Here is a 14,716-nt window from a genome sequence, read left to right on the forward strand (position 1 = left end):
GAAATTAATTCAGTGTCATTAGACCCCTTTCCAATGGATACAAATTCAGGCAAACAGAACAAAACATGTTTAAATTAAAAGCCAACAGAAAAATGTGGGGACCTCATTTTTATTTATACAAAGACAGCAGCCCTTCTATTTCAGTGGGATGAAACGGGAAGAATGTGTAGCTCCAATACCAGGGCGACCGTGCTTGACTGGCTTGTAGGTGATAGAGAACTCCCCCAGGTAGTGGCCGCACATCTCAGGCTGGAGAGAAAAATGTAAAATTGTTAGTATGGAGCAGGACAACCCTGTTACTAGACAACTAGAATACACCTGTACCACAACTACCAAAGTACATTGTGCACCGACAGCTTCAGACATAAAACTTAAGGCCAAGACTGATGCAGGACCAAAACATTTATGGACTACACAAAAATCTGTGATTGTTACCAAAGGCTTCAAAAATAGTGAGGCAAATCAAGTAATAGGCAAGTGACATGCAGGTCAATGGATGCAAAATCCCTAGCAAAAAGTAAAATACAAAAAGTTATTTACAATTGTAATCTCGGGAGGGGCCATTGTGGTGTCTAGTAGGCTTGGACAGTATAACGGGGAATTTGGAAATAGCCACGGGAAGGTTTTTCCATACCGATTAAAACTACATTTGAAGTTTAATGAATTTGAATATTTGTCATTACTTTTTAACTAGGAGATAAAGCAGATTGCTTTCGTCATTTCACCCGTCACATATTCATTATGAAGCATACTGGTAGTCCCCAGTAACATGATGTTTGTTTACAAGCACAGTGACGAGAACGGAGCCTTCAGTCACTCACTGCTGTGCAGCACGCGCCAGGTGATCTAGTTATAGTATGGAATTCACAACTAAATATTTGCCAGCTAGATACACTACAATGGCAAAAGTATGTGGACACGTGTAAAAAAATCGCATTCCAAAATCATGGGCATTGATATGGACCAGGTCTCTCCTGGAAGAGATGTTATCTCAATGAGAAAAACCTGTATAAATAAAGGTACATTTTTTTTATGGAGTTGGTCCCCCCTTTGCTGATATAACAGCCTCCACTCTTCTGGAAAGGCTTTCCACAAGGAAGAACATTGCTGCAGGGACTTCCATTAAGCCACAAGAGCATTAGTGAGGCCGGGCACTGATGTTAGGCGATTAGGCCTGGCTTGCAGCCTGTGTTCCAATTCACCCCAAAATTGTTCGATGGGGTTGAGGTCAGGGCTCTGTGCAGGTCAGTCAAGTTCTTCCACACCGATCTCAACAAACCATTTCTGTAGGGACCTCGCTTTTTGCACAGGGGTATTGTCATGCTGAAACAGGAAAGGGCCTTCCCCAAACCATTGCCACAAAGTTCGAGGCACAGAATCTAGAATGTCACTGTATGCTGTAGCATTAAGACTCCCTTCACTGGAACTAAGGGGCTTAGCCTAAACCATGAAAAACAGCCACAGATCATTATTCATTCTCCACCAAACTTCACAGTCGGTACTATGCATTCGGGCAGGTAGCGTTCTCCTGGCACCTGCCAAACACAGATTTGTCTATCGGACTGCCAGATGGTGAAGCGTGATTTATCACCCCAGAGAACACGGTTCCACTGCTCTAGAGTTCAATGGCAGCGAGCTTTACACTACTCCAGCAGAGTCTTGACATTGTGCATGGTGATCTTATGCTTGTGTGCGGCTGCTCGGCCATGGAAACCCATTTCATGAAGCTCCTAACAAACGGTTATTGTGCTGAAGTTGCTTCCAGGGGCAGTTTGGAACTTGGTAGTGAGTGTTGCAACAGAGGACATAAAATAAAATATGCTCTACACATTTCAGCACTTGGCGGTCCTGTTCTGTGAGCTTGTGGGGGCAGGTAGCCCAGTGGTTAGAGCGTTGGACTATTAACCGAAAGGTTGCAAGATTGAATCCCAGAGTTGACAAGGTAAAAATCTGTTGTTCTGCCCCTGAACAAGGCAGTTAACCCACTGTTCCTAGGCCTTCATTGAAAATAAGAATTTGTTCTTAACCGACTTGCCTAGTTAAATAAACTTGTGTGGCCTACCACTTTGCGGCTGAGCCGTTATTGCTTCTAGACGTTTCCACTTCATAATAACAGCACTTACAGTTGACCGGGGCAGCTCTAGCAGGGCAGAAAATAGACAAACTGACTTGTTGAAAAGGTGGCATCCTATGACGGTGCCACGTTGAGTCACTGAGCTCTTCAGTTCAGGCTATTCTAATGCCAATATTTGTCTATGGAGATTGCATGGCTGTGTGCTTGATTTTAAACACCTGTCAGCAACGGGTGTGGCTGAAATAGTTGAATCCAACAACTTGAAGGGGTGTCCACATACTTTTGGCCATAGTGTATCTTATTACTATTACATTAACTGTCTGAAATGTGCTAACTGCTATGCAGTTGTGCATTAGGTATCGTGCTACCTGGTTAGCTTCTCGCAAAACCAAACTTCTCTTGGTAACAGCAGAGAACCTCCTTTTGGATCAAAAGCCTTGCTGTCTAAAAATGTTTTGTGAGTGCAGCAAACTGAGTAGCATTTTTTAGTTCCTTGTATAACTTTGAGCTGGGATGTCTGTACTGTAAGTTAATGTCAGAGACTATAAAATGTTCACAATGCACTCTTTAGCATTTAGCTAGCATTCAATATGGATTTTTTTTGGATTAGAGGCCCAGTGAGGTTAGAGATTTTTTATTTATTTAACTAGGCAAGTCAGTTAAGAACAAATTCTTATTTACAATGCCAGACCAAACCTGGACGACGCTGGGCCAAATTGTGCGCCATCAGACCGCTGCCCCACATGGGGGCCCCAAAATAGCACCCCTTGTGTTCAGTGTCGGTATTACCAAATATCCCAGGACAACACAAGGTTGATATGAAGGTATGACAATCTGGAAACCGCCCAAGCCTATCCACAGATCTTTCCCAAAACCCCACCTTGATTTCAACCTGGTTGAAGGTCTTGCCGTTGTACACTCCGACCATTGAGCCGACCATCTCAGGCAGGATGACCATGTCCCTAAGGTGAGTCTTCACCACCTCGGGCTTCTCCATCGGGGGAGCCTCCTTCTTGGCCTTACGCAGGCGCTTCAGGAGGGACTGCTGCTTGCGGCGAAGGCCACGGTTAAGTCTCCTCCTCTGGCGGGCGCAGTACAGCTGCATCAGCTGTTCACTGGAGGAGAAGAGGCATGATGCAGTCAGGCATACTTTCAGATTAACATTCAGCATCAGGTCCAAATAGCAGACTGGAGACTTCTACAGGGAAGTTAATTAAACATTTAAATTAATCCAGACTGCACCAAAATGGCCTCTAGAATTTCACATATTTAGTCAATAGTCCAACTAATTATGTAACAATATGTATTGTATTACATGCAAAATTTAGAAAACAAAAGAAAATGGAACACAGCATACCAGTTGCCATAATAATGTACCCAACTTTCGAAAGAGAGAACGCCACTGTCAGACCTCACCCTTCTGCAAGATGGGGTTCATCTAGCATTGGTATGATGGTTACACTCAGAAAGGGCTGAGCTTTCACCGAAATACCACAATGCAAACAGCATTATTGCCAAATGTAGTGGCGCATTTACTGGATGAATTGATTTACTCACTAGGACATGTCCAGAAGCTGGTCCAGGTCCACACCTCTGTAGGTGAACTTCCTGAAGGTACGCTTCTTCTTGATCTCGACATCCGCCTAGGGAAATCACACAAACTACTTTAACACAGTGGATATCGAGGGCCAACGAAAATGAGTGTTAAAACGAGACGTTCATTAGGAATATCATTACTAATAGTTATAGCCACTATGTGTTAGTAGAGTGCTGTTGTGCTGACTTCGGAATTCCTGTGATATGCAACTTTTCAGGGAAGTTAAGAACCAATATACACAGGCAGTTAGGAAAGCTAAGGCTAGCTTTTTCAAACAGAAATTTGCTTTCCTGTAGCACAAAAACGTTCTGGGACACTAAAGTCCATGGAGAATAAGAGCACCTCCCCCTAGCTACCCACTGCACTGAGGCTAGGAAACACTGATAAATCCACTATAATTGAGAATTTCAATAAGCATTTTTCTACAGCTGGCCATGCTTTCCACCTGGCTACCCCTACCTCGGTCAACTGCCCTGCACCTCCCACAGCAACTCGCCCAAGCCCCCCCCATTTCTCCTTCACCCAAATCCAGAAAGCTGATATTCTGAAAGAGCTGCAAAATCTGGACGCCTACAAATCTGCCGGGCTAGATATGTTGCAACCCCTCTTCGTATCGTCTGAGATTCCCAAAGATTAGAAAGCTGCCGCGATCATCACCCTCTTCAAAGGGGGAGACACTCTAGACCCAAACTGCCACAGACCTATATCTATTCTACCCTGCCTTTCTAAGGTCTTCGAAAGCCAAGTTAAACAGATTACCAACCATTTCGAAATCCCACCGTACCTTCTCCGCTATGCAATCTGGTTTCAAAGCTGGTCATGGGTGCACCTCAGCCAAGCTGAAGGTCCTAAACAATATCATAACCGCCATCGATAAAAGACATTACTGTGCAGCTGTATTCATCGACCTGCCCAAGGCTTTCGACTCTGTCAATCACCACATTCTTATCGGCAGACTCAACAGCCTTGGTTTCTCAAATGACTGCCTCGCCTGGTTGACCAACTACTGCTCTGATAGAGCTCATTATCAAATCAGAGGGCCTGTTGTCCGGACCTCTGGCAGTCTCTATTGGGGTACCACAGGGTTCAATTCTCAGGCCGACTCTCTTCTCTGTATACATCAATGATGTCGCTCTTGCTGCTGGTGATTCTCTGATTCACCTCTACGCAGACGACACCATTCTGTATACCTCTGGCCCATCTTTGGACACTCTGTTAACTAACCTCCAGACGAGCTTCAATGCCATACAACTCTCCTTCCATGGCCTCCAACTGCTCTTAAATGCAAGTAAAACTAAATGCATGCTCTTCAAACGTCCAGCATCACTACTCTGGATGGCTCTGACTTAGAATATGTGGACAACTACAAATACCTAGGTGTCTGGCTAGACTGTAAACTCTCCTTCCAGACTCACATTAAGCATATCCAATCCAAAATTACATCTAGAATCGGCTTCCTATTTCGCAACAAAGCATCCTTCACTCATGCTGCCAAACATTCCCTCGTAAAACTGACCATCCTACCGATCCTTGACTTTGGTGATGTCATTTACAAAATAGCCTCCAACACTCTACTCAACAAATTGGATGCAGTCTATCACAGTGCCATCCGTTTTGTCACCAAAGCCCCATATATTACCCACCACTGCGACCTGTATGCTCTCATTGGCTTGCCCTCGCTTCATACTCGTCGCTTAACCCTTTGGCTCCAGGTCATCTACAAGTCTTTGCTAGGTAAAGCTCCGCCTTATCTCAGCTCACTGGTCACCATAGCAGCACCCACATGTAGCACACGCTCCAGCAGGTATATTTCACTGGTCACCCCCAAAGCCAATTCCTCCTTTGCCTGCCTTTCCTTACAGTTCTCTGTTGCTAATGACTGGAACGAACTGCAAAAATCACTGAGGCTGGACTCATATCTCCCGCACCAGCTGTCAGAGCAGGTAACAGATCACTGCACCTGTACATAGCCCATCTGTACATAGCCCATCCAACTGCTTCATCCCCATACTGTATTTATTTATGTATCTTTCTCCTTTGCACCCCAGTATCTCTACTTGCACGTTCATCTTCTGCACATCCATCACTCCAGTGTTTAATTGGTATATTGTAATTACTTCGCCACCATGGCCTATTTATCGCCTTACCTCCCTTATCTTACCTCATTTGCACAGACTGTATATAGACTTTTTCTGTATTATTGACTGTATGTTTGTTTATTCCGACTCTGTGTTGTTGAGTGTCGAACTACTGTGCTTTATCTTTGCCAGGTCGCAGTTGTAAACGAGAACTTGTTCTCAACTAACCTACCTGGTTAAATAAATAAATTCTCTATAAGACAAAACCTGACTCAGTAAATAAACAGCAAGCTAGCATTAGCACTGCAGGCAACCGTATGAGCTTAACATGCATCCCAAGCTTTGTGGTAGCGTCAATATTTCATCCTAAAATTCACCAAAGTATCGATTGATACGTAGTGATGCACTGTATGGTTTAATAATGAAAATGTATTATAACTTAGCTGAGATGGACATAGATGGTCAAATTCGGGTTCTTGTAAAATTGGGGACCTACCATTTTGCCTGATGCTCCGGTGAAAAGAATGTTCCGAAGTCTCGTTTGTGCTAATATCGCGCGACTCGCAAGGACATCCGGCTATCTATTTCCGGCCAGACAAAATATTTGTATATTTCACTGGACCAGTAGGTGGAGGTATTGTACAAGAAAATTTACTTTTATCTTCATCAAACATCAAACAGTGCAACTTCCATTCAAGTTGAAGTCACTCACCATAGTCGGGATACTTCTATAGGAGATATCCAAATGAAAACAAACAGCTAAACAATTTGTGTCATCGTTTATTACAGCTGTCACACAAAAATATATCTAGCATGGAATAACACAAATGCAGGTGGTAAGAGAAAGCACATTTTATTAAAGACACCCAGCCCACCACACCTGATAATGTTCATACACAGTACAATGTTATCCTGATTATGTGCCGTATAAAGTCAATCACCAGCTATAAATACACCATGTAGAATAAGGTCCTGATTTCGGTACCAGATCTTAATTTTCTTCTTCCGCGTGATCTCCTTCTGAAACTGCAAAGTGCCATACAGCTTCTGCTGTGGGTGGACAACCCAGAAACAAACATGTGCAAGAACAAGACATGTAATACCCGTATGTCTGTATGAAAATTGCTAAGAAATTCTATATGATATCAACCCACCTTACCTGGTACCAGAGGAGGCTGGTGGGAGGAGCTATAGGAGGATAGGCTCATTGTAATGGCTGGAATCTAGACGATTCTGTGCTTCCAACTTTGTGGCAACAGTTTGGGGAAGGCCCTTTAAACAATGCCCCGAGGGCACAAAGCGAGGTCCATACAGAAATGGTTTGCCGAGATCGGTGTGGAAGAACTTGACTGACCTGCACAGAGCCCTGACCTCAACCCCCTCAAACACCATTGGGATGAATTGGAAGCATGCTCGTGGCTGAATGGAAGCAAGGCCCCGCAGCAATGTTCCAACATCTAGTGGAAAGCCTTCCCAGAAGAATGGAGGCTGTTATAGCAGCAAAGGTGGCACAAACTCCATATTAATGCCCATGATTTTGGAATGAGATGTTCGTCGAACAGGTGTCCACATACTTTTGGTAATTTTGTGTACTTCTCTATTCCATCAGTGACCCAAATGACTCAAAACCCCATGCCTACAAAACTGCATCTTTCACATACCATGCAATTAGTATGTTAGGCTATGGAATGCAGACATTGTTTATGTCCTAATTAAAGCCACATGAACTAATGATCGTAGCCTAAGTTATGATGAAATGAAACACCCTATAATTGTAACTAATTGGCACATCAGGCTGGTTTGTATACAATGTACATCTTTATTCACACATATTTCCCAACTTCTATAAATGTTTCCATCCATAATGAAAATATGGATCGAAAGGAAAGCCCAAGGAATATATATAAAACCAAAAAGGTAGTAAGAGCAAATTTCCCTTCAGAGTCGGTACAAAACAAAAACACTTAACAAAACTATATATAAATAATCACTTTGAATGACAGAGTTCAAAATCAAAAATATGTTTGGTCCTCTTATCAGTCATCAGTGAATCCATTAAAACATTACACAATGAAGAAAATTGACAAAATGAATCCAGTATCCAGCTTGGAATGTTGAAAGCCTGAATGTTTTTTTTCAAGATACTCTAAGCCAAAGAAAACTTTGGCTCCAGTTGTTCTGGTTATGCAAACAAAGGAAATATTTCCTCCAAAGAAAGTATACAGTTGGCATACATAAAAAAGTGGACGGTGGTTTGTTTCCAAGGTCCAAACAGATACATCTTGTTGTCTTATATATTACCATGTAAAAATACTGAATGGATACAAACAATTACCACAAATTCACATTCACATCAATTATGGTAATATAAATGTATATAGGTTACATTAACAATATGACCTTTGGTACAAGGATAGGTAAATTACAACTATGGAACAGTCCATTTTTGAACTGAGGATTTTTAATAATTGAATTCTATTGGGTCCTTTCGAAGATGGATTCCAGGCAATATTTGCCTGAAGATAAAAAAATAAATTGGCATAAACGTTTAAATGTACCAATTTACATTAGTTGGCAAACAGTTGTCGATGAGGAAAACTGGCAAGAGGGCTTTGGTACTTTACTAAAAGCTAATTACTGGGATATAAAAGCTAATCACAGCCCAGACACCAGTACTGGCTTTAGTGGTTACACTTTAAAAACACATAAGCATAGCTATTTCAACAGGAATATAAAAACCTACTAATGCATAGTACATGTGAGATATGTCAAACATTGGTCCTAAACGGCACTTAAACTTAAATGAGGGCAAGAGGGCACTATTGTCCAATACCAAAAGGAGATCAACCAAAAGGCGGAAAATCCTATGTAACAAATAACTTTGAAAAACCCTTTATTGATGTTTCTTCTGTTTTCAACCAGCACAACCCCCCTTTTAATAATCTGTCCCCTCTTGCTGGTACACCGGCACCGCTTCATCTTTGTATTCTTGGTAACCCTCGTCTTGGTAGTCAGGGACATATTCGGCTCCGGCCCCATTCTGCTCCTCCTCGTTCTTGGGGCAGTACTTAGCATTGTAGATCTGACGACCCAGGCCAAAGTTCTGCCCGCTCTGATTGGCGCCTGCGTTGGAGCCCATCTGCAGTGACATGGTGCTGTTGTCACATTTGTCTGTGCCCAGCTTCTGGTCATAGATGGCACGGCGGGTTCCTGGAGCTGTCATGCCCGCCTGAGTAGAGGAAGATAACTAATTCATATGTAGCAGTGAATTAAAATAAGCAAGAATCCATTAGTAAAAGCCTAAGTCTACTAGTGCAGTTATGTCCCCCATTGACAATATTGATACCTTGATTGAGTTATAAGACATGGTGAAATTAATGAGAACTTGCATTTGCTTTTCTACACATGGACTTTTACCTGACTGGCCCCCTTGTTGGTGCCCATTTGCAGACTGATGGTGGAGTTGTCCATGGGGGGCAGGATGTGAGCCTTGGGGTCGTAGAGGTGCCTCCTGGTGCCGTATGCATTCATGCCCGCCTGGCTGGCACACTTATTCGTCCCCATCTGCGGAGAGAGACATATCAGTTATTAAAGGAAAACAGCCAAGGATGAGTGGAAAATTACAACCCCTCTTAGATGGAGACTTTCAGACAGACCGAGAATGCCTGAGTAGATATCATCAAATCAACAATTTTGTTCTTGGCTGAAATAGAAGTCATGCCAAAGAGCTTATAAAAGTTAGGAATCATTGATGTAACCCTACATGCAACCCTTCAATAAGAAATATCCAAAACAAATAGAAGTTATGAAAAGATTAAATGAAATGACTTTTATAATAAAAATAGCATGGATGCCAGTCTGTCTCTGCCTTAGCCTGTTATATTGCTAACAGTCTTTATGTCTTGGTCAGCTTTGCTACTGATGTTTTGTTTGGCAAGACGGCAACAGAGCTGGCAACAGCAAAAAGAACATGCACTTCAGTGGTATCACTGTCAACACATTCCCTCTTGCCTGCAGTCCGATGACACACTGTCCGGCCTTCATCTTCTCCTCGTCGAATAGCCTCTCCTGTTTGTCTGCGTACTTCACCCCAATGTCCACTCGGGACTGGCAGCCCTTGGTCTTGGCCTGCAGGGGAAAGTGTACAGAAATCCAGTCACTGTTGGATGCCTCAAGATTTTACTGGACACAATTCTAGGAGCTTATTCAGGAGGGGGCTGTATTTACATCCCGCTTCTGACACCATATGTTGAAGAAGACGAGACACCATTATTTTAGCTTCTGGAAAATCTTTACGAAGACAAAACCTGACATGTTGAACAGAGCATTACTGCAAGGTCAAGCGATTCATGCAAGTGGAAATTACACAGTTCAAATACAGAAGATTCTCATGAGGGATGCAACCATTAAAATGAGTTAAAAAAGTTACCGTGCCAGCGAGAGACAGCAGTGTGCTCTGAACCTGGGTCATGTTCCCACTCTCAAACAGATCGTTGGCCTCAAAGATATCATGGGGCTTCAGGCCGTACATTTGGATAGATTTGATGAAGTTGGTGATGTTCTCCAGCTAGAACCAGACAAGTGCATAAGAAGATAAGATGAGTAAAGAACTTCTCAATAATTGCATGAAGGTAGATTTTAGGAAGTCACACCTATAACGAGGCTATCAAAGAATTAAGCCGTTGAGCTAGAAGGATATCTCTGGCACACCGAGGTCTCACTATATTTCATATTCTAACCCAAATTCTATTTCACTAAACTCACTGGTCCAGAGAGTTGCACCTCTAATAATAATAATATACCTCTGCTTTTCAGCTAGTAAAAAAACAGGCTTGGTCAGCACAACAGCTCAGATATATTCTCTAACTGTAAAACCAGCTGGTAAAGTACAGTTCAAGTCTGTTCACGTAGAGAGAACAATCCAAGCAGCTCACCTGATGCCAGTTCATGGTGGACGAGTTGATCTTTTTCACAGAGCCAGGTTGAAGTTTGTTGATCAGTCTAGAGGAGAAAGAGAGTTTGCTTACTTAGACTGCAGCACCTCATAGGCAACAGAAGGAATCAGAGGATAAAAGGGTCTATGTTACAGTAAAACCCACAGCAAGGAGGACAGATCCATATCCATATGCAATGGATTGTATGATTTGATGTATAATGTTGTAGCTAGCAGAACGTTTATGAGTGATGTCTTTGGTTGAATGCATTGGCTGGTGCTATAAAATGTGAAGCTTTATGGGTCAATAAAGCCACATTGTACACATTATACATAGGGACATGATGACGGAGCCTGGCCCTATTCAGAAACGTACTTGCACAAGATGACGCCATTTTTCAGGCCTTTCTGGAAGTCTTCCCCGATGTCACATCCGGTCGTATCCTCGATCCAGACCTTTAGCTCCTCCTCTTTCTGAGGGTCGTACTTTCCGGCAATCTGGGGAAGGTCAAAAGTTCATTATAGGAGACCTTTACATCTTGGAAAAAGTTGCACAACATGTTGGTTACACTTTATTTTACAGTAATGTTTCCACTGGTATTTAGGAGAAAAGTTTCCAATGGGTACTTCAAATGGTTACCAATTGTGTAGAATTATCTGGTACCTAATGGTGGCCATTGCTGCTTGTTTGAATGAATCCCAAAGAAACAAACAAGTAATTCATAGATTATTACAGTGTAATTACTGTTTTACCAGGTACTTCCCGTATAAAAAAAGTGCTACTAACGTATGTGTGGAAGTACTCAATTGATAACTTGGTAGTGGGTGGTTTTCATTTTCAGAACCACAGCAAAAATAAACAATATTATGGTTTGTGCGTGTTAAAATTCTCTCTCAAGAGTTTATTATGGGCGGCCCCAAAACCCTGATTCACGGTGTCAACCATTTGGGGTAACTTTGTGTGTTATTCTTGCTGTTTAACAGCCCTTACAGAGCCGACACTGACATTAGCTCAAACACAAAACGCACACACATCCTGTTCGGTGAACCACTTAAATCTCCTTGAAGCACAGGAAGGCAGCTGCATGGTATAGGGGCGAGTTAAACTATGCAATTTGACACTGCATTCCTTGTTGAGAGGGTGTTTAAAGTGTTATCCTGATTTGTAAATACTTTGGTTGAGTAAATAAGTGTGAAGATGGAAACTGGCACTAAAAGCAACGTTTAGAAAACGTCATATCTGTGGTGTCGATCTTACTGTGAAAATGCTACTACAAATAGAAATGCAAAATCACTGCAATGTTGGTACAGAAAGTTATATATTTTTTAAAGGCCTCTATAGTATCTCTAAACAACACATTTTGAGGTTGAAGTTACAAATACATACCAAAGAATAGTAAGACTGAGGAATAGGGTCAAAATATTCTCCACAAATTTCCCTCCAAGGCTAAAATGTGAAGCGGAACTTTAAGTACAACCGAATAAAGGACTTCCTGGGCAAACCGGTCCTCTCATTATATATTTGCTTCATTTGATTATCCTCAAATTAAAACAACATTGACTGCTTTAATTGCCCACAGGACATTTGAAAGATGTAATTTAGAGAGGCATGGTGAACTCAAGGAATTCATTCCGTGGCGCAATTTAGATCATGTGGAATGAGACCGTTAGGACGCCGAGTTGAATGAGTTTAAATCAAATGGATTGAACATGGACCACTATTACGTTCTCAAAAACATATTTGGTAGTCTTGTTGGAACTGATCCACTAGACGTCTGGGTTAACCATCATTTCACCTACCATCTATTATTGTCAAGGGGCTCCCTTGAAAAACTCCTTGAATAACAACACTTCAATACTTCACATTGCATTGCTACATCATTAACGGCAGGAAATACCAGAGACAATGGACATCATTCATTGATATGAGAGGAAACCACCAGCTTTACATCCACTTGGCTACCCGTACACTGTGTTCTGAGGACCAATGGAAAACCCTTGCCAATATAAGGACTCAGCCAAGGAATGCAAACAATAAATCAGCTGGTGGTCTAAAAGACACATTGCTAGGTCTCAGAGACAGAAGAACATAATGCACATGTATCTGCTATGTGTAATCTGCAGTGAAACGGACCAGGGTAGTAACGTGGGGACCTGAGTATTCCTTTGTATAACATAACTTGGAACATGATGGGTAAAGTTTGTTGTTTATGAAAGATAAAAACTAAAACAATATTAGTCATTATTTTCTATTTACATAAGTGAAGAGCCAGGTTGGGGAACTTTGCAAAGCGTTTCAATTTCATTTCTCCTATTACACTGTAAAAGCGTAACACACGATTACAAAAAATAATAAGTACAGGAACACAAACGCTCTAAATCTTCACTGTAAATTTGTGATAAAACAGTTAGAATTAGCCTGAGGGGTACAGTAGTAGGTTAACTCCTGGTTGTGCCATCCACACTGTCGTTGATGTTTTGGATGAAAGACATTTGCAGATAGATTAAGTTGAAGATCACTTAATTGGTCAAGTACACACAAGGTCCAACCGACTTTATAGAAGCAAACCTCCAGTTGCCTGCTCACTTCCCGACAAATTTTTCTAGTCGGACCGGGATTCGAACTGGCAACCCTCCGGTTGCTGGCTCGTCTCTCTAACAGCTATACTACCAGCTATACTACCTTCCACCAGAAAACACTGGCACTGTCTCCTGTCAACGTTTACTTTTGAAAGTGCACATGTTCTGAAAGAGAACATATTTCTATTTGGATTGTTTTGTGGTGCCAATTGTCTAAGTACGCACGTAGACGCACTGCGCACTACAATAGCCATTCACCAAGGCCCCAATCCACCCCAGCGCAGGAGGCCGCAGTTGTTCTCGTGATAGGACTGTGTGACCTCTGGATGGGTGACATCCGACTCAGGGACATGGATGGATGCATGAAAGACCTACAGTGTTGTACTGACCAGTTTCTCTATGTAATGGAACCGTATATGGATTTTAACTTGCCACAAGAAAATATACATTGCCAACACGGGCAACGCCCATGCCTTTTTAAGCGCTTCCCAAAAGTAAAACAACTTAAACCAAACTAAAGTTTTTTTAAATGAGCATTTTGTCATATTAATGTACAGTGTTATCAAACATATATGCATAGTGCACAGCCGGTAAAACTTGTAATTTGATAAAAGTTTCCCGCTGTATTTTTTAGGTCATTCCAAAAGTATAGTAGCTTTCCACGTTCCACGTAATTATCTTTACACTCAGCAGAACATCATAGCCTCTGTAGCCTAAAAGACCTAGGCATACACATTTTTCAATAAATAAATCAAGTTTTCCGTAATAAATCTGACTAACGTTATAGGCTACTACCATAAGGCAAATGATTCATTCGCACTTTACTCCCTTCCGTGAACACTTACCTTGCTTTTGACTTCTGCAGAAAACCCATAAGCAGGACCTCTGTTAAATGATGAGCCAGACATTATTATAAACGAGTTACTTTGTTTTTCGTATAGATACTTTGCAGCAGTTTCTTTGTGCAAATAGTTTTATTTTCGTTTCTCTTCCAGTTAAACTCCGGAGTGAACTAAACACTTCCTTTCTTTTTTCTTGCAACCAATAAAAATGCTCACACGAACTTCTACGCTTCGTTAATCGATTTTAGGCTCCACCTTTCCCTTTCTCAGTCTAGGTAGTGACTCGTGATTGATATCAAAAAGTCCTTATATGGAAGGAAAGTCCCACATTCCTGAATGGTGGGAGTATCCTATGGTCCAACCAGCCTTGAATCACCGAGTCTTGGAGTCTTGAATCACCGTCGGGAAAAGTTTGAGTAGGGAACTACCAAAACGAGCTACTGAATGACGTAATGATACTACTCCTGAGACACATTTTTTTTGTGTAAAGGACCCCCTTGGCTCGTTGAAGGGGTTTGGAATTCTGAGAATGTTTATATCACTAACATTAGTAGGCTACATCCAAACGAGAACATAGTTAAAAAATATTCATTACGGCATAAAACATTTATC

The 14,716-nt window shown here is 41.9% G+C and overlaps 2 protein-coding genes and 1 non-coding gene across 3 annotated transcripts; all 3 read right to left on the bottom strand.

The window, feature by feature from the left end:
• Positions 1-93: 93 nt before the first annotated feature.
• LOC129823850 (40S ribosomal protein S15) lies at positions 94-6,333 on the bottom strand. The gene is made up of 4 exons (XM_055882889.1): positions 6,246-6,333; positions 3,632-3,717; positions 2,955-3,189; positions 94-249 (listed from the first exon to the last, which is right to left on the bottom strand). Exons 1-4 carry the CDS (start codon positions 6,246-6,248, stop codon positions 136-138), a joined length of 438 nt encoding a protein of 145 aa, XP_055738864.1. The 5' UTR covers positions 6,249-6,333; the 3' UTR covers positions 94-135.
• On the bottom strand, positions 3,444-3,576 carry LOC129824622 (small nucleolar RNA SNORA35). Its single transcript, XR_008754775.1, has one exon. It is a non-coding gene; the product is annotated as a small nucleolar RNA SNORA35 (small nucleolar RNA).
• Positions 6,334-7,548: 1,215 nt separating the features above from the next.
• Positions 7,549-14,384, bottom strand: LOC129823851 (calponin-2-like). The gene is made up of 7 exons (XM_055882890.1): positions 14,108-14,384; positions 11,059-11,180; positions 10,684-10,750; positions 10,179-10,316; positions 9,761-9,877; positions 9,167-9,313; positions 7,549-8,978 (listed from the first exon to the last, which is right to left on the bottom strand). The coding sequence occupies exons 1-7, from the start codon at positions 14,168-14,170 to the stop codon at positions 8,685-8,687; spliced, it is 948 nt and encodes a 315-aa protein (XP_055738865.1). The 5' UTR covers positions 14,171-14,384; the 3' UTR covers positions 7,549-8,684.
• Between the last annotated feature and the right edge of the window lie 332 nt (positions 14,385-14,716).

Source organism: Salvelinus fontinalis, chromosome 26 (genome assembly GCF_029448725.1).
Source record: "Salvelinus fontinalis isolate EN_2023a chromosome 26, ASM2944872v1, whole genome shotgun sequence".
In the NCBI taxonomy this organism is placed as follows: Eukaryota; Metazoa; Chordata; class Actinopteri; order Salmoniformes; family Salmonidae; genus Salvelinus; species Salvelinus fontinalis.